Source organism: Culex quinquefasciatus, chromosome 3 (genome assembly GCF_015732765.1).
Source record: "Culex quinquefasciatus strain JHB chromosome 3, VPISU_Cqui_1.0_pri_paternal, whole genome shotgun sequence".
Lineage (NCBI taxonomy): Eukaryota > Metazoa > Arthropoda > Insecta > Diptera > Culicidae > Culex > Culex quinquefasciatus.
Window position 1 is genome coordinate 141,858,416 of NC_051863.1, and position 18,660 is coordinate 141,877,075.

Sequence of the window (18,660 nt, forward strand, 5' to 3'; positions counted from 1 at the left end):
TCCATCACGACTATCGTTTCCACCAGAAGACTGTCTCGTGGTTAACCAATCCGGCGAGGACTTCCTCGACACGTGGTCACCGTCATCATTTGCTTCATCTCGTTGCACCGTTAAATGATTTCTCGAACCGTGACCAACTTGCCGATGCTCTCCACGTTTACCTCCCGGATCGAACCCACCATCATGCGGCTTATTCGAATTGTGCGTCCGGGACTGTCCGATCAGTACAACCAGCGGTCGGATCGACGACATCTGATCCTTTCCAGTGACACTGCCATCCTTACAAGGGTAATCTCCACCATTGGACAGTGGGGCTACCCCACTGGAGCCAGCGGATAATCTCCCGATCATCGTTTTATGGTCATGGAGTACGGACACCACGTTTCGAGGAGGGTGAGGAGTCCTCGATGGATTGGTTCACCACCAGACGATATATCACATGATAGAACTTTTTCTATACTCAGTACACTTCCTCCGAGGCCACCGGTAAACGGTTCCGGAGTGGTCCGATCGGGCCAAAGGACACCGGCATGATAATAGATGATTAATGATTTCAATTTTACGAAGTTTGATAAGCAACAGGTCGACTTTTGAATATCACAATCATCGGAATCATTTGCGTGGTACCATGGAATCGGTTCCGGAGTGGCCACAGATACCCTGAACTGACCCAATATAGTCAGTATACCTATGTACTACAAATAACGTTTCATAACATTAGCTCAAATGTCGATTGAATGACAAAAGCTTTAAAAAACCTGCTTGACGGATGTTCCGGGTTGCCGGATCCGGTGGCCACTTTGGACAAATTACCTCACCGGGAACACAAAATCACAGTTAATGCCCGTGAAATGCAACTGGAAGTAACCCGCTAGATGTTACCGTTTGGGAGATACAGGCCCTCGAAGTCGGGGCCTCAAAAGGATCAACGCGTTAATTAACGTGCTCCGTTCACGTTCACGTTCAGATCAACGTAGGCTCCGTTCGCGTTCACGTTAATTTTAACGATTAACGATTCCGTTAAGTTAAACGCCGTTTATTTAAACGTTTAACAGCACTGGTCATCTTAGACCAACCACCCCACTCACCCCTTATCATATTTTATTATTGTTATTTTATTGTTGTTATCATATTTTATTATTGTATTGTCGATTTTATGTGTTAAAAGAAATGAAAGAAATTCACGAAGTATTTGTGTCGCTGGGTGGAGCGATTGAGCAAGTCGTGTTGCGTGCTCCAGTCGGCTAAGATGAGTGAGTGATTTCTGTTCTTTGAACCGAAAACAAAACTCTTGCTTGTAAGATGTGAATTAATTCTGGATCCGTTAATGCAATTTCTCAGAATATCTTTCTCCTGATCTGAACCCGCAAACCGTAGCTGGGAGGGTCTTTGAGGTTGGGCGGGATGGTTCCGCAAGGTACTTTGCCGCAGGCGTGGGTGGCGGAGGAGCTGTCGCGCAAGACCGTTGTGGCCTACTCACTCCAGTTCCCTTGGCTGACGATCAGCTCGGAACACTTGCCCGCACCACACTAGAAGATCTTCTTCAAGTCGCCGAACGTCTCAAAGTTGTAGTTGAAGGCCCTGGCGTGAAAACGAGTAATAAGAGTTAGTTGTAGGAAGTGTTTTTACCGGGATTTTGAGAATTTACCGCCTTGAGGTCCTTGAGGGCAAACAGCCCCACGTATTTTCTTCCGCCGACCTTCCACAGCAGCGTCTCGCAGTTGGGCTCGCACGAGTGGTATATGAACCGGGCCATGTTGCCTTTGGGCCCCGAGTCGGTTGTCAACTCCGTGTTCATCGTCAGGAAGAAACTGACCCTGGTGGATGTCCTCCTGTGCGATCAGATCCGTTTGGCCGCCAGTGCCGGGTACTGCTTTCGTTTGAAGCACTGGATCTTGCAACTATCGCCAGCTGGATAAGTCTTTGGATTGCACTCCTCGAGCAGCGCCCGGTTAATGCAATACGATTCCAGCCCGCACGGGTCCGTGTCCGACGATGTTCACTCACAGATCGAGTCCTCCTGTTGAAATAGAATAGAATCTGATATAACAATTGATACGGAAAACCATCCTCTCGACAAACTCACCTCCTCGTATCTGGCCGCGTTGCGCCCTCTCAGCGGAGCAACATTCTTGTTGAACTTGATCTTCACGTACATCGGCAGTTTAAAGCTCAAATCGTCCGGGGCCGATTTCTGGGTGTAAGCTTTTTCTGCCTGCAGCCGTTCGAAAATCTGCCGTGCCACGCGCAGTGCCCCGTTGTACCGCTCCATGATGCCCGACCGCTTCAGGTCCGTCACGCTGTCCAAGTCGCCATCGCAATCACGGGCCAGAACATTAACAAGGAATATTTGGCCCAGACGATCTCGTCGTACAGCGGCATTCGGCCGGAATCGAACTCTTCGCAGATGTAACGACTCTCCGGCTGGTTAAACTGGCGGCACAAGAGGTGGAACGTCGTCAGGCAGGTTTCTGAGCAGATGAAACTTCCGCCCTTGCAGCACAGGAAACACCAGTTGAAGTTGATTGAGCACTACACACTGCACTGCAGATCGTGGTCAGCAGCTGGGATCCGATGGGGACCGCTTGGCATCCGGGTTGTCCGAAAAAACGCGTCTTCGCAGGAAAATAACGGGTTGGGATTGTTTTGCTTTTTTGGCTGACAGTGACAGCTCATGTGCGATGCACGCTAAATTGATTTCCAAAATCGGCTACTTTTTAATCAAAGTTTCAGACACGGTTTCAGCTCGGTGCTGGCTCCGAGCTCGAGGTTTCAGCCCCAAGCTCAAGGTTCCAGCTCCGGCTGAACCGAAAAGTCACCCCTAGGGACTGATTCGGTCTTGCTTGATCGCAAGGAGACGAAAAATCTGCTTTGCGTAATAAAAATGTTCCGTAGTTTGTTTTATTCCGCATTTGGGTATGATTAAAAAGTAATCTTCTTTGGGGTACTCGAGGGGTACTTTATTGAATACAAGGCACAGCTCTATTCATCGATCATCGACTTCCATTTCACAATTTTTTAGTTGGATCACCCTGTACATCCGAATTTGAAAACCAAAACAAAAGTAGAAAAAAACAAGGAGGTTATGTTATTCTTCTTAACTGATATTTAAGTGCTCATAACTTTGGATAGGTAAGTCTAATCACTTTTTTTTTCAATCCACCTGAAAGGTCTTCTCAAGTGCTTTCTAAAAATATATAGTATGTGAAGGTTTCTTGAAAAAACCACCCTTTTTACCAAAATTTTATGTTTATATGAAACAGTTTTTTAACATAACTTTTAAGATACTTAATCAAACTTCTTGATTTTAAATAGCAATGTAGGGGACGTTAAGACAGATCGATTAAAACCATTCCGGCCAAAATCGGTTGAGCCTGTGACGAGATATTCCAGTGACATTGATTTGGTACACATGTCTACATACAGCCAAACACACAGACATTTGCTCAGCTGGTGATTCTGAGTCGATATGTACAAATGAAGGTAGGTCTAGGAGGTCTAATTAGAAAGTTCATTTTTCGAGTGATTTTATAGCCTTTCCTCAGTAAGGTGAGGAAGGCAAAACGGGTTTATCTCGAGCGCGCGCGTCTGCATTCTTCCCGGGGCTGGATTTGGGGCCACGTGGCGCGGCGCAGCACCTCTCCGAGAGGTCTTCGTCTTCTTCTTCTTCATCTAATCTAACTCTAGCTCTCTTTTCTTTCTCTCTGTCTCGCTCGCTCGTACAAATACACCTCTACAACTACAACTACATACACGTTTTGTGTGTGTGTGTGACCTAACACCTCTACGCGGCGGCGACAATCCTGGAAGTTTCGCGGGGTTAAGGTGGAAGCCGAGCGCCCCACCCCTTAATAAGGATTAAATTTATTGCGCTCGCTCTTCTTGCCGGTGCTGTCGCCGTTCAGGCCGGAGCTGTTGTTGCTGTTGTTCGGTGACCGCATCCGGGTGGTCTTGGGCCGGTTGATGCCGGTGGTCTGGATTGCGCCGAGCCCGGTTCCGGACGCGCCGCCACCACCCGCACCGCCCGCACTCGACAGGTTCCCGAGCAGATCGGTGAGCCCCCCCAGTGCGGACAGGCTGGTGAGCGCGTTCAGGGCACCGGGCTTGGACAGCAGCTGGGCCAACGGAATAGCCGACGCGAGCGGATTTCCGGCGCCTGCCGAACCGGCCCCCGACCCACCGTTAGAGCCGGCGGCCCCACCACCGCCGGCGCCCCTGTTGGCCCCACCGGCCACCAGCAGGGCATTGCCGGCGGAACCGGTTCCGGCGCCGGCCGCGGCTGCTGCTGCCGCCGATTCATCGCCCAAATTCGCTTTCTGCAGTTCGACGCTGTTCGGGGGTAGAAGAGAAAAAGGGGGAGAAGAAAGAGAGAGAGAGAGAGAAGGAGGAAGTTGTCCGGTTAGGTTTGAGGTTGAGAGAGAGAGAGAGAGAGAGAAAGGATGGCGGTTTCCGGTTTCAATGGGTGGCGCGGACGGACGGACGGAAGGGGCGGACAAGGTTTGTTGGAAGGTTGGCTGGTATTTTGAATGGTGGAAGTTCAGAGGGGGGAAGTCAAGTGCACAAGCCAAACGGACATTTACACGAGAGTTGTGAGGTGTGTGTGTGTGTGTGTGTGTGTGTGTGTTTGTGTGGGAGGATATTTAAAAAATTCGAATTTAAATTTCTTAATAGTGGTTTATACAATAAGTTGCAAAAGAGGATTATTTCAGCACGAGTCGTACATTTATCAAACGAGGTTCACCGAGTTGGATAAATACAAAGAGTGCTGAAAAACAAGTTTAGCAACGAGTTCCATACAACATTTTTGCAATTCCGAAAAACACTGATTGAGTTAAATTTTAAGTCAAATTTTCATGTATTTTGTCAATAAATCGTAGAACTTTTCAGGATTTATTTTGAAAAGTGTTTCTATTCAATTCTATTATTTTTGGTACAGAAAAGTAGGCAATTTCGTCGTTCAAGAATGACAGAAAAAGTAAGTAGTTTCACGACGGAATTGCAAAAAAGTTGTAATAGAGCGATCAATACATAACAATAATTAAGTGCGAAATCCAAGTTAGTAGGAATTGCGCAAAAATCTTGAATTAAGTTTTAACTTCGTTTTTAATCTGTGAAAGTCATTTTTTAATATTTGGCAACACGCTTGTGATATGCTACCCGTTTAAGACAAAGCGAAAAGTTTACTTTTTTAATGTATTTATATAAAAATAATATTTGCAAAAGAAGTGTTGTTTTGCTAAAACAATTAAAAATGTGAAAACTTATATGAATACTTTCTTTATCTATTTGTTCCTCTTTTCCTAAACGAACTTGATTGTTGATTTGAATGCTTTTAAAAAATGTCAGGTCTCATCTGCCTTACAATATTTTGTCATTTATATTTTATGCAAAATGAAATTATACCATTTAAGTTACAGGTTAAATATTTCAGAAAAAGATTTAATCCCACCTGGGGTGAGATAGAGCCTTTCTTACTAAAGAATATAACGATGGCAGAACTTCTTTCAATTCATAACATTGACTTTGTTTAGAAGAAGAAGAAAGTCTTATGATGAAAGCAAAGTATTATAAATGATAAGATTTCCAAAAGAAACATAAACGCCATTTTCACCAAAAGAATATTTTTAATCGTACATATTCTTAATCAAACAAGCGTTTATGACAAACGCGAGCATAGCAAGCTTCACATGCGCCAGTGACAACGCACACCGCGGTAGGCGCAAAGAAAAACCGAGGTATAAGTGAACCACGTGTGCCGCACGGTGCAGGAAGATAGCCATTCAGCTTCTACGAATGTGACAGAGTCAGAGATAGCTATTTTTACAACCGCACCACTACACACTCAATCACGAGTACCTTAGGTAGAAAGCCATTGGCGTCGCCAGCATTGAAAACTTTGAAAACGATATAAACGATGAAAAGCTTAGAAAGCTCCTATTGGAATCCAAAGAACCCTGTTAAATAAACTTACGAAATCAGATTAAGCTACACTCCATGGTAAATGGACAGTTATGGACAGTTATCTACATTACAGTAGGATCGAACAGCTACTACGAATAAGTGGACCCTCATTGAATGGTCGACTTTTCGATGGAAATGATTAAATAAAAAATCACAATTTCGAAGCGATGATTGTTGTTTCTACAAATCTTTTGGATTTGGTCATGTTTCAATGCATCATTTAAGAACAATGATGAATGACATTGAATTGTCCTTTTCACCAAAATAAGTGTTTTGAGTTCGACATCTGAAATCAGCCATGGCCACTAGCATTTTCACAACAAAACTGCATTTATATTTTATGATTGAATTAACCATCCAATCATTTTTTGACTGATTATTTAACTTCAGCAAGTCGAAGTAATGTAAGTTTAAGGATATTTACTAAAATAAAGTGAAGAGATGCAATTTTCTAGCAAAAATTATGGGGGTCCAATATAGGAAAACGAAAATCCAAACTTTTCCAAAAGTGGACCCCTGTTAAGGTGAAGCCGTTGATCATTTTCGAAGAAAATTGATCATCACTATAAAATATTCTGTATTAAATTCAATTTAACGAATTCCAGAACCAAAAGGAATCAGCATGTGCCGGTTGTTGCCTTCTTGAAGCCACTGAAAGAATTTTTGATCTAAATCAAATGTGCTTCAAAATTTATATAATTTTGTGGCACAGTCATTGACGTCCTAGTTGGCAATCATTGATTAATGACGATTTCCATAACTTTACAAGGAATGGGATAATCGTTACCAAAAGGAATCAGCATGTGTAGGGCACTATTCTAAACAACTTGTTGAAGGAATTTTGTCAAAATATTGAAATCGACGCAAAATTTATATCTTTGAACGAAAAATCATGACAATGATGGAAGTCTTCACGTTAATTAAACCTTCAAAAATTATGAAAACTGTGTATTCAAGCAAAAGTTTCTCTAAAACATACAATAAATGCTTGTTGTTATCAACCTAAACGCATATTTTTCAATTATGAGTATAAATATAGCTGTTTTCATGTTAAAAGTACGAATAATGCTGATGCCGTAAGAATTTATAATTAATCAAAACTATAGTTAATTGTACTTAACTGAAGCACCATAATTGCAGTTTGAAATGATATTTTATAATAATAAATCAACAACAAAACATTCTTTTTCCAATAAACATGCGTGGTTTTATCAGCACGAACGAAACGAAACTATTGGCACTACGCCCCCCGGGGCATGGCCTTCCTCTAACGTGGGATTTCTGCTCCAGCGCCTCTGACGAGACAGGAGAAACCGGGACCGACGTTTTACTTCACCATCCGATAGAAGCTCAGTGGATAAGGCGGGAATCGAACCCGCGTCTCATAGCATCATTGGGATCGGCAGCCGAAGCCGCTACCCCTGCGCCACGAGACCCACAATCGGATTATGGACCCGGGTCCACTATAGGAAAAGGGGGTCCATAACAGGCAAAAAAAACTTTTTTTTCAAATGGCTATTATTCTGCTCAAAAACAAAAAACTGATGAAACAAATACTCAAAATTGTTCAAAACACTCCAGATTCCATTATTTTGTTCAAAAGGTTATGAAAAAGTGCTTAAAATATTGAAAATTTGTGAAAAATGTGCTTCGGCTCTACTAGGGGGTCCACTAATGGTTAAAATACCCTACTATGAATGTAGCAAGAAATTTTGAATAAAATCAGAAATGAAAAATGTTGGCGAAGGTCACCAGGTGGTCTTTTACCTTTTTTAGGATTTTTTTCTTATGGTAGGTCAATCAAACGGCTCTAACTCCAGAACCATATTATGAATCTGGATGAAAACTTGGGAGGTTGTAGGGCTCGAAAAATGCAATTTTTGAGATAAACAAAAGATATGAAAATGAAAAAATTTGACCATATTTTCATTTGAAAACTGTGTATTTTGTTGAAAAGTCTGGCCGCATCCGAAAACAGATGGATATTTCGAAATTTTCGCGGCAACTCGCCCAGGTTCAGCACACTAGCTTTCATCTGCATTTAGAAGAATCGAAATCGGATATATGGGAGCTGAGAACGGCGCGACACAAAATTTTGCAAAATTTTACCACATACGAACATCACTCGACCTCCACGGAATTTATTTTCTCAAAATTCGAGGGTGTGAGATAGACGAGTTCTGTCAAGGTGAATCGATAGAGCGTCGAAAATCGATGCAGTGTGATTTTTTGACGATTTTTCCGATTAAAATTCATGCTGAATCGACATATTTACGAAGATGGAAATGACGTCCTGGCTTAAAGTAAAACCTATACCTTTCTTTAGTAAGAAAGACAAAAAGGTCACTCCGGAAAAATATGTTCAAGATAAACTGAGAAAGTTTCCTGTTTTGTACTTTTTGGTTTAATTTTCAGTGTTAAAAATCAAACCGTGGTGCAATTTTCTGCTCTATATGATTTAAATATTTATTTTCCATATAAACCCATTATATTTCAACAAAGCTAAAGAAAATTGTTAAGAACATTTCCGATCAAATCAGTCACAAACAAACAATAGTGGGAAACTGTTTAGCATTTCAAACATTTTTTTTGCAGGGACCTTGATGAAATATGTTTAAAAGAGAGTTTTTTTCAAAACCTTATTAAACAGGCATTTTAACCCAAAGAAATCAAAAAAGTTCAAATTGATATCAACCGTCTAACAAAATGTTTAAATAAGTTTAAAAAATCAAACTGTTGACAATTTTTGTAAAAAAAATAAACTTATAACATTCAAAAAAGTACTTCCAAAATTGAACATGTTTTTAAAAAAAGAACTACATATTTCGAAAAAAAAATTTCATAAAAGAACCATATAAAAACCTTGAAATCATTTTTCTTTGCATATTAAAAATAAATAAACTTGTTGTTGCTGTAAGGAATAACTAAGTATTAAATACCATCAAACAAATTATTGCAATTATTGTCAAAATTAAATTTGTAATCAAGGTTTTTTTTTTTCAATTAAGAAAACTATGAACATTTTAAACTTTTTTAATCAATGTTGATTTATTGAGTTGCCTGTTTGATTTTTTTTTTTGAAAATCTAGTGCAATAAATTTTAATGAGACTAAAGCTTTAAACATATTTGTAATGGCAAAATTGAAAGTTTCTTGAAGTTATTTTTATATTTTTTATATTTTAACATTCCATTTTTTCATATTTTCAAAGAATAAAAAAGCGTTTTCATGATTGCACAACATCATAAAATTTTAAATTAAGTTCCATTTTCAAATCACACAGCAAAAAATCCGATGGCAAAATCGCATGTAAAAGCATGCACACGACCTTCGTCAAAAAAGACACTTAATATTACACGTTGCATGTACCAGTTTTATAAACACAAAAAAAAAGTTGCAACCGATGGAATTGAAACCCAGCACCAACAGTAAGAACTGGCGCCTTAGCCCGCTCGGCCATCAATCCGATGAAGAATGGAAAGGATAAACGTATATATGAGCTTGACATTTCGGTCAAGTAGGTTTCCTATAGTGATGGGCTACATATTCCAGGGTGTAATATTACATAGAATTTCATAAAATAATGCAAAAAATATTTTCCACCCGGGCCTTTTACACGCAGCTGGATTACTACTTTTTTGCTGTGTAGGTTTTCAAAAGCCTTGCGGTTTTTTGAAGTTTACTGTTACCTTTGTATGGTGTTAAACTAAGTCTACTTTAAAAGTCAAAACCATGTGACTCATTTAAATTATAAGGAAAATTGATTACAATTGTGAATCAAATATGAAATTTTTGTAAAGTAATAATTTAAAAAAGTCAATTCGTGAAAACAGAGAAATAGTCAAATGCCAAATAGCACAGCATGAACTGCATAATTACGGAAAAGTTCCCAGAAATCACATTAACGCCTCGTAGCAACAATGGGAAAACTTGCTGGCCCGTTAACGGCGCATTAGTAGTGACTGGTGATTGTTCTGAGGGTATCTTAAGGTGATCTCAACTTTTTCATTCTCATAAAAAATAGGTTTTTTTTTTGTTGAGAATTTTACTTTGAATACAACAATTTTTCTGTTTAAAAAATGTTGCTAAAAAAGCTGTCGCTAACATTTCACGATTACTTCCCCCTAAATTCACTTAATTTGACAGTCTTGAAGAAGTGTCATTACAAAATTGACTGGTCGGTGCAAATTATGGCACCGCGGTGCAAAAGACAAAGTTAAGACACGACAATTAAAACTCGCTAAGCAAGCAGCTCAGTGAAAGGCGAGGATAAACAACCTCTCAGCCAGCCAGGTCCATTCTCGCGGAAGAAAAGGACGAAGGACATCACCGCCAGCTTCATCCTGCAGCTCAGCTATGATAAACATTAATTTAAAAGTTTACCCTCCACAACTTGAGCGCGATGAGCTATGCAGGCAGCAGCTGCTATTTGAGGAAGCGCAACTGTTGGACGGGAAAAAGTCGTCACTTTTCTTAATAGAAACCCGCAGCAAGTTACTTTAAATTGACTGCTCTAGCTTGAATTATAGCAGAAATTTTAAATTCATGTACTGAAGCCGTCGAAAATCAGCTGAAATGGTCAGTTAAGCGCACGATTAATTTGCCATTTATATTAATAACATTTTTATCCCCCCAGCGAGTCGAAATCGAAAATTGTGGGAGCAAAAAAAGAAAACCAACAACACAAAACAATTGTGTTGATCCTTGCTGGGGCCGTCAGGTGTCGAATTTCCGGTCCCAGGAATGTGGCCATCCGCGTCCGTGCGTGACGGAATTTTCACATGACCCAGTGCTGGCCAATGCTGGCTGGGCTGGTTTTGTGAAAAATTAATGATCAACGCTGATTGTTATTTGAATATTCCGCTGAGTTCTGCGAAGCTGAAAACAATAATCGACCTTGTCATGAATACTGAGCAGATTGCGTTCCATTGCGTTGCATTGATGGCAACTGGAACGTGTGATTTGTCCCTTTTTAATTTTGCACCTTTAATTAGTCGAGAATTAACTGGAACTTGCTAATTGGATCACACATTAGTTTAGCATATGAAGGGTGTTAATTATTTGTACAATTGATTTACATTTCAATGCTGGTTTGATGAATTCAATGTATTCAATGTCTGATTGAATATTTAATTCAATTCAACTGACGGTTATTTTAAATTTGAACATCTCTTAGGACGAACTCTTAGTAAGTCTTCTGATACCGTTAAAACTGTAACATTTTAGAATTTTTTTTTTAAACTTCTTAGAAGTCCAATTATTATATAATTTACATTTTTATTCGAATGATTATCTTTTGCAAAAATGAGGAAGAAGCACCTCAATCCATCGTTCATCGTCAAGAACTCAAACACATAGTTGTGAACATGTTTTTTTAAATATAATTTTAAGATATTAAAAATGCCGTTGTAAGTACAATATTATATGAGATAATACCATAAACAGAGGGACAAAAAAGCAAAAATTATCAGGTTTTTGCAAGAAACATCGATTCTAGATTCTAACTAGCATTTTAAATGGGCGTAATATTCAATATTTTGCCCTTTTAAAATGTTAGTCCTGATTTAAATTTTTTTAAAATATTTTTTTCGAAAGGATCGGAAAATTTCACGAATGTTTCATGTATTAACATTGAAAATCGGACCATTATTTGCTGAGATATCGTCATAAGAAAATGGTGGGCTGATTGGGTGAGACTTAGAAAACTTCAATTTTCGTGTTTCTTTTTCTTTAAGCCGCTGTATCTCAGCAACCCGAGGTCCAATCTTCAATGTCTCTTTGACAATTTTATAGCAAATTTTCTGAACCTTAAAAAAATATTTTTAGAAATGGTCACTCATGGTCACTATTTTTAAAAATTGAAAAACTGCAAGTATTTCGCTAAAATCAAACTTTTGGTGGCTATATCTTGAAAACGGAGCCCTTTATCAAAAAATCTGTAAAGTACTTTTCGATTGCAAATTCAATTTTGCATTAAAAAGTAATGTCAAACTTGTTTTTGCATGAAACTTCGATTTTTTCCAAAAATCACTATTTTTTCAAAAAATCATAACTCGGCGGCAGATTTTTTGACCATGTTTCTCTATGGCTCAAAAGTTGCGGATTTTTGTCCTCTAAAACATATCAAAAAATCTCGAAAATCAAAAAATACGTATTTTGGGAAATTGAGTTTTAGTGAAAAAAAAGTTGATAAAAAAATCTGCAAATTTTTTTCCGTGTACCTATTTTTTTCTCAAAAGTCCTCAACAATACCTACAACTTTGCCGAAGACACCAAATTGATCAGAAAATTCACTCAAAAGTTACAGCTGTTTGAATATTTACATACCATTTTTGTATGGACAGCTACCAAAATTGTATGGAGACTTGTATGGGTGAACCAATACCACAGAATAGCATATTTGGTCATAGGGAAGGCCCCCACAAAGTTTGAGCCAAATCAAAAAATACAAATAAAATCCATTTCCGGTTTTGGTAGAGAATTGCTCCCTTCTAGGTTATTGCAGATTCGAAAAGTACACTAAATTTATCTTAAAATGACATGTCCCAATTTTTGTTTACAGTTTTGTAAAGAAATTTTTTTTTTTTTTTGAAATTAAATATGTCTTTATTGAACTTTCTTATAATAATAACATTTCTTTTACATGCTAAGTGGTATGGCCTAATGCTCTTCATCTTTGTTGTATTTTTCGTTTTATTATTAACTGATAACATTTATTTTATTTACTTCAAATTGTTTTACATTATTGCATTTAATCGAATACATTTGGGTAAAAAAGAAAAAAATATCACTTTAACAACTAATCCTAACTTAAAACTAAAAAAATAAATTCATTGAAATATTCAAAATCATTAGAACGAGTAAACTACGAACTGTATTTTAAGATAAATGCTCCAAGCGTTCTCACTTGTTCCTGGCGAGTTTTGCAACCACGCAGTGTTGTTGTCATCTCGATGAAAATGTTCAGAAGTTCTTGTGGTGAAAACAGGTCACTACTGCCTTCACCCGTTGATGTTGGTTGGTTTTCCTCGGTTGCTGACTGAAGCCTGGAGGTGTTGTATTCTCTGCAACTCTTTGCCGCTGATTCAACGGCAATGGCTGCAGATTTGGAACCACTCGAACAGATCCTGCTACTGGCGACGCCAAAGCAGGAAAATTCACGTCCGTGTATGCTGGTGGTGTTTTGCGACGATTTGGTTGGTGCCTCGTCGTCGCTTGCTGCCGAATTTTTACAAACTCAGCTCGTTTTGGGCAGCTCCGATTCTTGGTAGAATGGTCGCCGCCGCAATTGAAGCATTTCGCTTCGATGTTCTCGTTGATTGTTTCGCAAGCTTGAGTTTTGTGCTCACCTCCGCAGGTTGCACAACGACTTTTGATGAAACAGTTCCTCGCACCATGTCCAAACTGCAAGCAGTTCGAACACTGTGTCACGTCACGGTGCACTGGACGATAACGTTCCCAAGTCACGATGATGTTGAAAATTGCCCGAACTGCTTTCAGCTCAGAAGGCGTTGTCGATCCTTTCTCGAGATGAACCAGGTACAGTTGATCACGATACTTGATGTCCTTGTTATGTCTCGTCATCTTGAAGACTTCGATCACGTTCAACTTAAGAGTTTTGAGCTCTTCTTTCAGCACACTCACATCCATGTCGTACAGGCCTCGGAGGACCTGTTTCATGGGGCGTTTACCTGGATCGTCATGGCTGTAGTATTCAATCTTGGTGTTGTTCAGGAAATCCCGAACGTAGTTGTAATCCTTTCTGGTAGGTAGCAGAATTTTGAGTCCATCAGCACACAAGCGAATGGAAGCTCGTAAAGCACCAGATTTGATAAACCCGGTCAGCCACTTTCGCACCGAATCCGATGACGATGTTTTCACAAAATGGGTGGCAACTTTTCCCGTCGTTCAAATTCTTCCTTCTCGCTCACGTCCACAGGGAGGGTAGCGAACTGGTTTCCAGACGAATTTTGAGCGTCCTTGCTCAAACTGCCTGGCTTTGCAGGTAGCGCTTCGGCATTTTTTAGCTTCTTCAAATCTGCCGATCCTGCTGGTGAGGACCGCCTCTTTTTCTTGCCCTGAGGCATTTTTTGCACTTTTTAAGCACTTTTCAGGAGCTAAAATCCAGGAGTACCTCACTGATCGGTGGTCCACAAGGGAGTGAAGTTTTGTAAAGAAAAATGGCAAACCATTAAATTTTCTTCGATGATAAACATCCAAAATTCCAAGTACTATTTCAGGCAGCGAAAAAAATAAACAGCTGCTTGAACATTCAATAATTGTGTAATTTTACCTCTGAAAATGTGTAATTTTACCATTTTGCTGGTGTAATGTAACTTTTTAATCTAAATTGAGGTAAAATTACATCTAAAAAGAGGTAATATTTAAACTTCCAAAATTACACCTTCCAAATTTACACTATTTTTTTACTGTGCATGCAATGTAAATTTTTGACTTAAAATAAACATCATGAGAAATTGTAAGTTAATCACACCGAATTACGTGCGCTAATTTTTCTTCTTTTGCTTGGCGCTCATTACAAAACAACAAGTTTTTTTTTTCTTTTCAATTTATTTTTTGTATGATTTGGAGACAAAATGGATTATTTAGAGCTTTTTTAAGAGAAGTTATTATTTTTTCAAAGCAACCTCAATACAACTAAGAAAACTTAACAAAACTTTGATAAAAGAATAACGAATTCAGCGCTGATTTTTTTTAATTTATTTTGAGCATTTGCTGGAAAGCATGTGCCCCTCAAACATTTCTTGAATAGCGCAATTTTATTGAGTTGGATTTGAAGGACAAATTTAACATAAATCATGTTCATTTTTCTTTATCATGGATTTTGCCTTAAAAAAAATGAATTTTTTAATTCAACCTGATTTAAAAAAACGTTACTTAATCCACCCTTAGGTGGTTGGTGCCTTCCTCACATTTAGAGAGTAATGCTATCCAAAATAGATACAAAAGGACGGACCTTTCAGTGTTCTAACAACTTGATTCATACCATCAGATTGGGTAGTAAGATCATCATAATTCAGGGCTCTTATGTGCCTATAACTTTTGATAGGGTTGCCAGATCTGCAATCTATTGAACTCGTTGGAAAGGTTTTTCGATTACCTATCCAACGATCAGTCGCATAATAGATCCGGACAACGTTTTCATCAATATATATGAGATCCGGCCTGAAAAAAGTTCATAAATAACACATAAGTGCGTATAACTTTTGATAGGGTTGTCAGATCTGCAATCTATTGAACTCGTTGGAAATGTCTTTCGATTACCTATCCAACGACAAGTCGCATGGTAGATCCGGACAACGTTTTCATCAAAATATATGAGATCCGACCTCTAAAAGGTTCATAAATAACACTTAAATGCTTATAACTTTTGATAGGGTTGTCAGATCTTCAATGTCTTGAACGCGTTGGAAAGGTCTTTTGATTACCTATCCAACGATAGGTCGTATGAGAGATCCGGACAACGTTTTTATCAAAATATCTGAGATCCGGCGTCCAAAAAGTGCATAAATAACACTTAAGTACTTATAACTTTTGATAGGGTTGTCAGATCATAGATGTTTTTGACGCGTTGGAAATGTCTCTTTATTACCTTTCTAAAATGTATAGCATGGCGGGTTTTCTTACAAAACCACCCTTTTACAATCTTCCGGACTTTTGTCAAAATCGTTTTTAGCATAACTTTTGAAGTACTTAACTAAACTTTATAATTTTCAATAGCGACTTATGGGACCCCAAGACGGATCGAATGAGACCAAAACGGTCCAAATCGGTTCAGCCAGCGCCGAGATAATCGAGTGCATATTTTTTGGTGCACAGACCCACATCCCTACACACACACACACACACACACACACACACACACACACACACACACACACACACACACACACACACACACACACACACACACACACAGAGACAATTTGATTCTGAGTCGATATGTATACGTGAAGGTGGGTCTAGGAGGTCAAATTAAGAAGTTCGTTTTTCAAGTGATTTTATAGCCTTTCCTCAGTAAAGTGAGGAAGGCAAAAAATCAAAATCTTTCATCAATAAACTTTTTTTTAAATCCCTTTCCTGCCAGAACAAATTCGTGATTTTTATTTTATTAACTTGATCAAATTGGATGAAATTTTAATTAGAATCAGTAAACATCCTAAAAGAATTAATGCAATTCATTCAATGGATTTCGAGAAATATTACTTTGCGGCATGAGGGTAAAATTTTAATAAACATTGTATACATTGCTAAGCAACGTTCATAAACTCTTGAACTTCGGACCCGAATGACTCTTGAGTTAAGTGGTCCTTAAACGCAAATAAATAAATAAATAAACTCTTGAACTGTTGTCAGGACAACAGACAGGCCCGTAGCCAGGGGGGGGGCTACCGGGCTGCAGCCCCCCCCGAAATTTTTCCCATATTTTTTTATTATGTACTATGAAAAAAAATAATTTTAAATCGATGATTGTGTGTTCTCTTTCATTCTCCCAGAATTAGATTGTTAGATATAGAGAATCTAGAATACATTGATCAAACTATGTAATTTTTGTGTCCATTGACGGGCAAAAACTTTGTGGAATATATATCCAACATTTAACAATTGAGCTGCATATTTGAACATCGTTTTACTTTGGTGCAAAATCTATCCTACACTGAGACGTTGGGCTATCTTTCAAAGAAGAAAGAAGAAAAAGTGTCTAAAAGAGAGCCTAGGTCAAATAAAGTTCAGCCCAGCCTCAATTTCCCGCAGACCTTGCAATAATTTGACTTCAAAAAATCGAATCACGAAAAAAAGTGTGTTATTTTTAATTTTCGAGCTTAAGTACTGCACTTTTCTAAAGTGATTTTAAGGAAGCGGTCATAATGGCGGTGATGGAATATTGAATTTGACTGAAATGAGGTGGCAGAAGCCGAATTTGATTTTAAAATCAAGTAAATAAAAATATTTTTTTTTATTTTTTCATGTTTCATGTTATAGCATTGAAAATCGTACCATTAGTTGCTGAGATATCGACATTAGAAAATGGTGGGTTGTTTTGGTGAGACTTAGAAAACTTCAATTTCCTGATTCTTTTTCTTAAAGCCGCATTATCTCAGCAACCAGATGTCCAATCTTCAATGTCTCTTAGACAATTTCATTGCAAATTTTCTGAACTTTTCAAAAAATATTTTTGGATATGGTCACTCATGGTCACTATTTTTAAAAATATAATAATATAAATATAAATAATATAATATAAAATATTTCGCCAAAATCAAACTTTCGGTGGCTATATCTTGAAAACGGAGCCCTTTTTTCAAAGAATCTGCAATGTACTTTTCGATTGCAAGTTCAATTTTACATTAAAAAATTACGTTAAATGTTTTTGCATTAAATTTCGATTTTTTTTTTCCAAAAATCACTATTTTTTCAAAAAATCATAACTTGGCGGCAGATTTTTGGACCATGTTTCTCTATGGCTCAAAAGTTGAGGAATTGAATTTGGAAAATTGAGTTTTGTGAAACAAAAGTTTATTAAAAAGCAAAAAAAAAATCCGTGTACCTATTTTTTCTCAATAGTCCTAACAATACCTACAACTTTGCCGAAGACACCAAATTGATCAGAAAATTCACTCAAAAGTTACAGCTGTTTGAATGTTTACGTACCATTTTTATATGGACAGCAACCAAAATTGTATGGAGACTTGTATGGGTGAACCAATGACACAAAATAGCTTATTTGGTCATAGGAAAGGCCCCCACAAAGTTTGAGCCAAATCAAAAAATACAAAAAATAAAAATTGCCGAAACTGGCCGATTTCGTAGAGATTTGCTCGAATGAAAAAAATCATTAAATTAAAACTAAAAATTCCCAATATATTTTTTCTATTAGTTTGAATATTTATTGATTATTTTTTTAAATTCTTTAATTTATTATAAAGTTTATATTTGGAGTGTTTTTCAATGATTTTTGAATTTTCTCACTATATTTTATTTTTATATTTTTCTGTTTTCAAACTTCAAACTTTCTGATTTATTGAATTTCCAGCATCTTTAGATTTAGAATTTCAGAGTTTTAATTTTTTAATAATAAAAAATTCTGAATATATATATTTTTTTAATTTCATATTTCTGCCTCTCCTGCAACTTGTCCGAAAATTCGAAGGACAAATAAAACATTTGTTTCAAATAACTCACCATTATGTAGAAAACAAATCGAAGTGCGTTTTCTTGCGTCAATAATACGGCATTTTTTGCCTCGCTGAAAATATTTTAATTTTTTCTAAAATTTCGATGTACAGTACAGAAAAAAAGTTTTCGTCACCAGCCGGATATTTTGAAAACTTAGGATGCAAAACAACTGTTACAAAATGCAGTTTAAAACACATTTAAAATAATAAAACCATATTTTATAATTTAATTTTTTAATATATTTGTTATTTGCTTTTGCTCCGCCTCCTCGACCTTGGTCAGAATCGAGAGAAATTTAAAAAATATTCGCAGTGGCCTAATTTAAAATTAAAAATTTCACAATTTTTATAATTTTTGATTTAATTTTCTTTATTTCAATGTGTTTTTACTTTGTATTTTGGAATATTTGAATTTAGAAATTCTTAAATTACTGAATTTTGGAATGCTCAATTTTATTTTTGTTATGTCCTCTAAATTTGAAATTTTCTATTTTGTAAAATTT

At 37.6% G+C, this 18,660-nt stretch overlaps 1 protein-coding gene across 11 annotated transcripts in view; it reads right to left on the reverse strand.

Moving 5' to 3' along the window:
• LOC6048902 (poly(rC)-binding protein 3) overlaps window positions 1–18,660 on the reverse strand; it is a 516,717-nt gene that overhangs the window by 28,399 nt on the left and 469,658 nt on the right. For 4 of the 11 annotated variants that reach the window (XM_038260110.1, XM_038260113.1, XM_038260112.1 and 1 more), the window contains exon 11: window positions 3,702–4,329. The exons of 3 other annotated variants lie outside the window; for them this stretch is intronic. In XM_038260110.1, the coding sequence (XP_038116038.1) occupies window positions 3,849–4,329 (481 nt within the window). In that variant the 3' untranslated portion in view covers window positions 3,702–3,848. Of the gene's footprint in view, window positions 1–3,701; window positions 4,330–18,660 lie in introns of those variants that run through there. 4 more of the 11 variants (XM_038260111.1, XM_038260114.1, XM_038260117.1 and 1 more) reach the window with 4 other exon arrangements.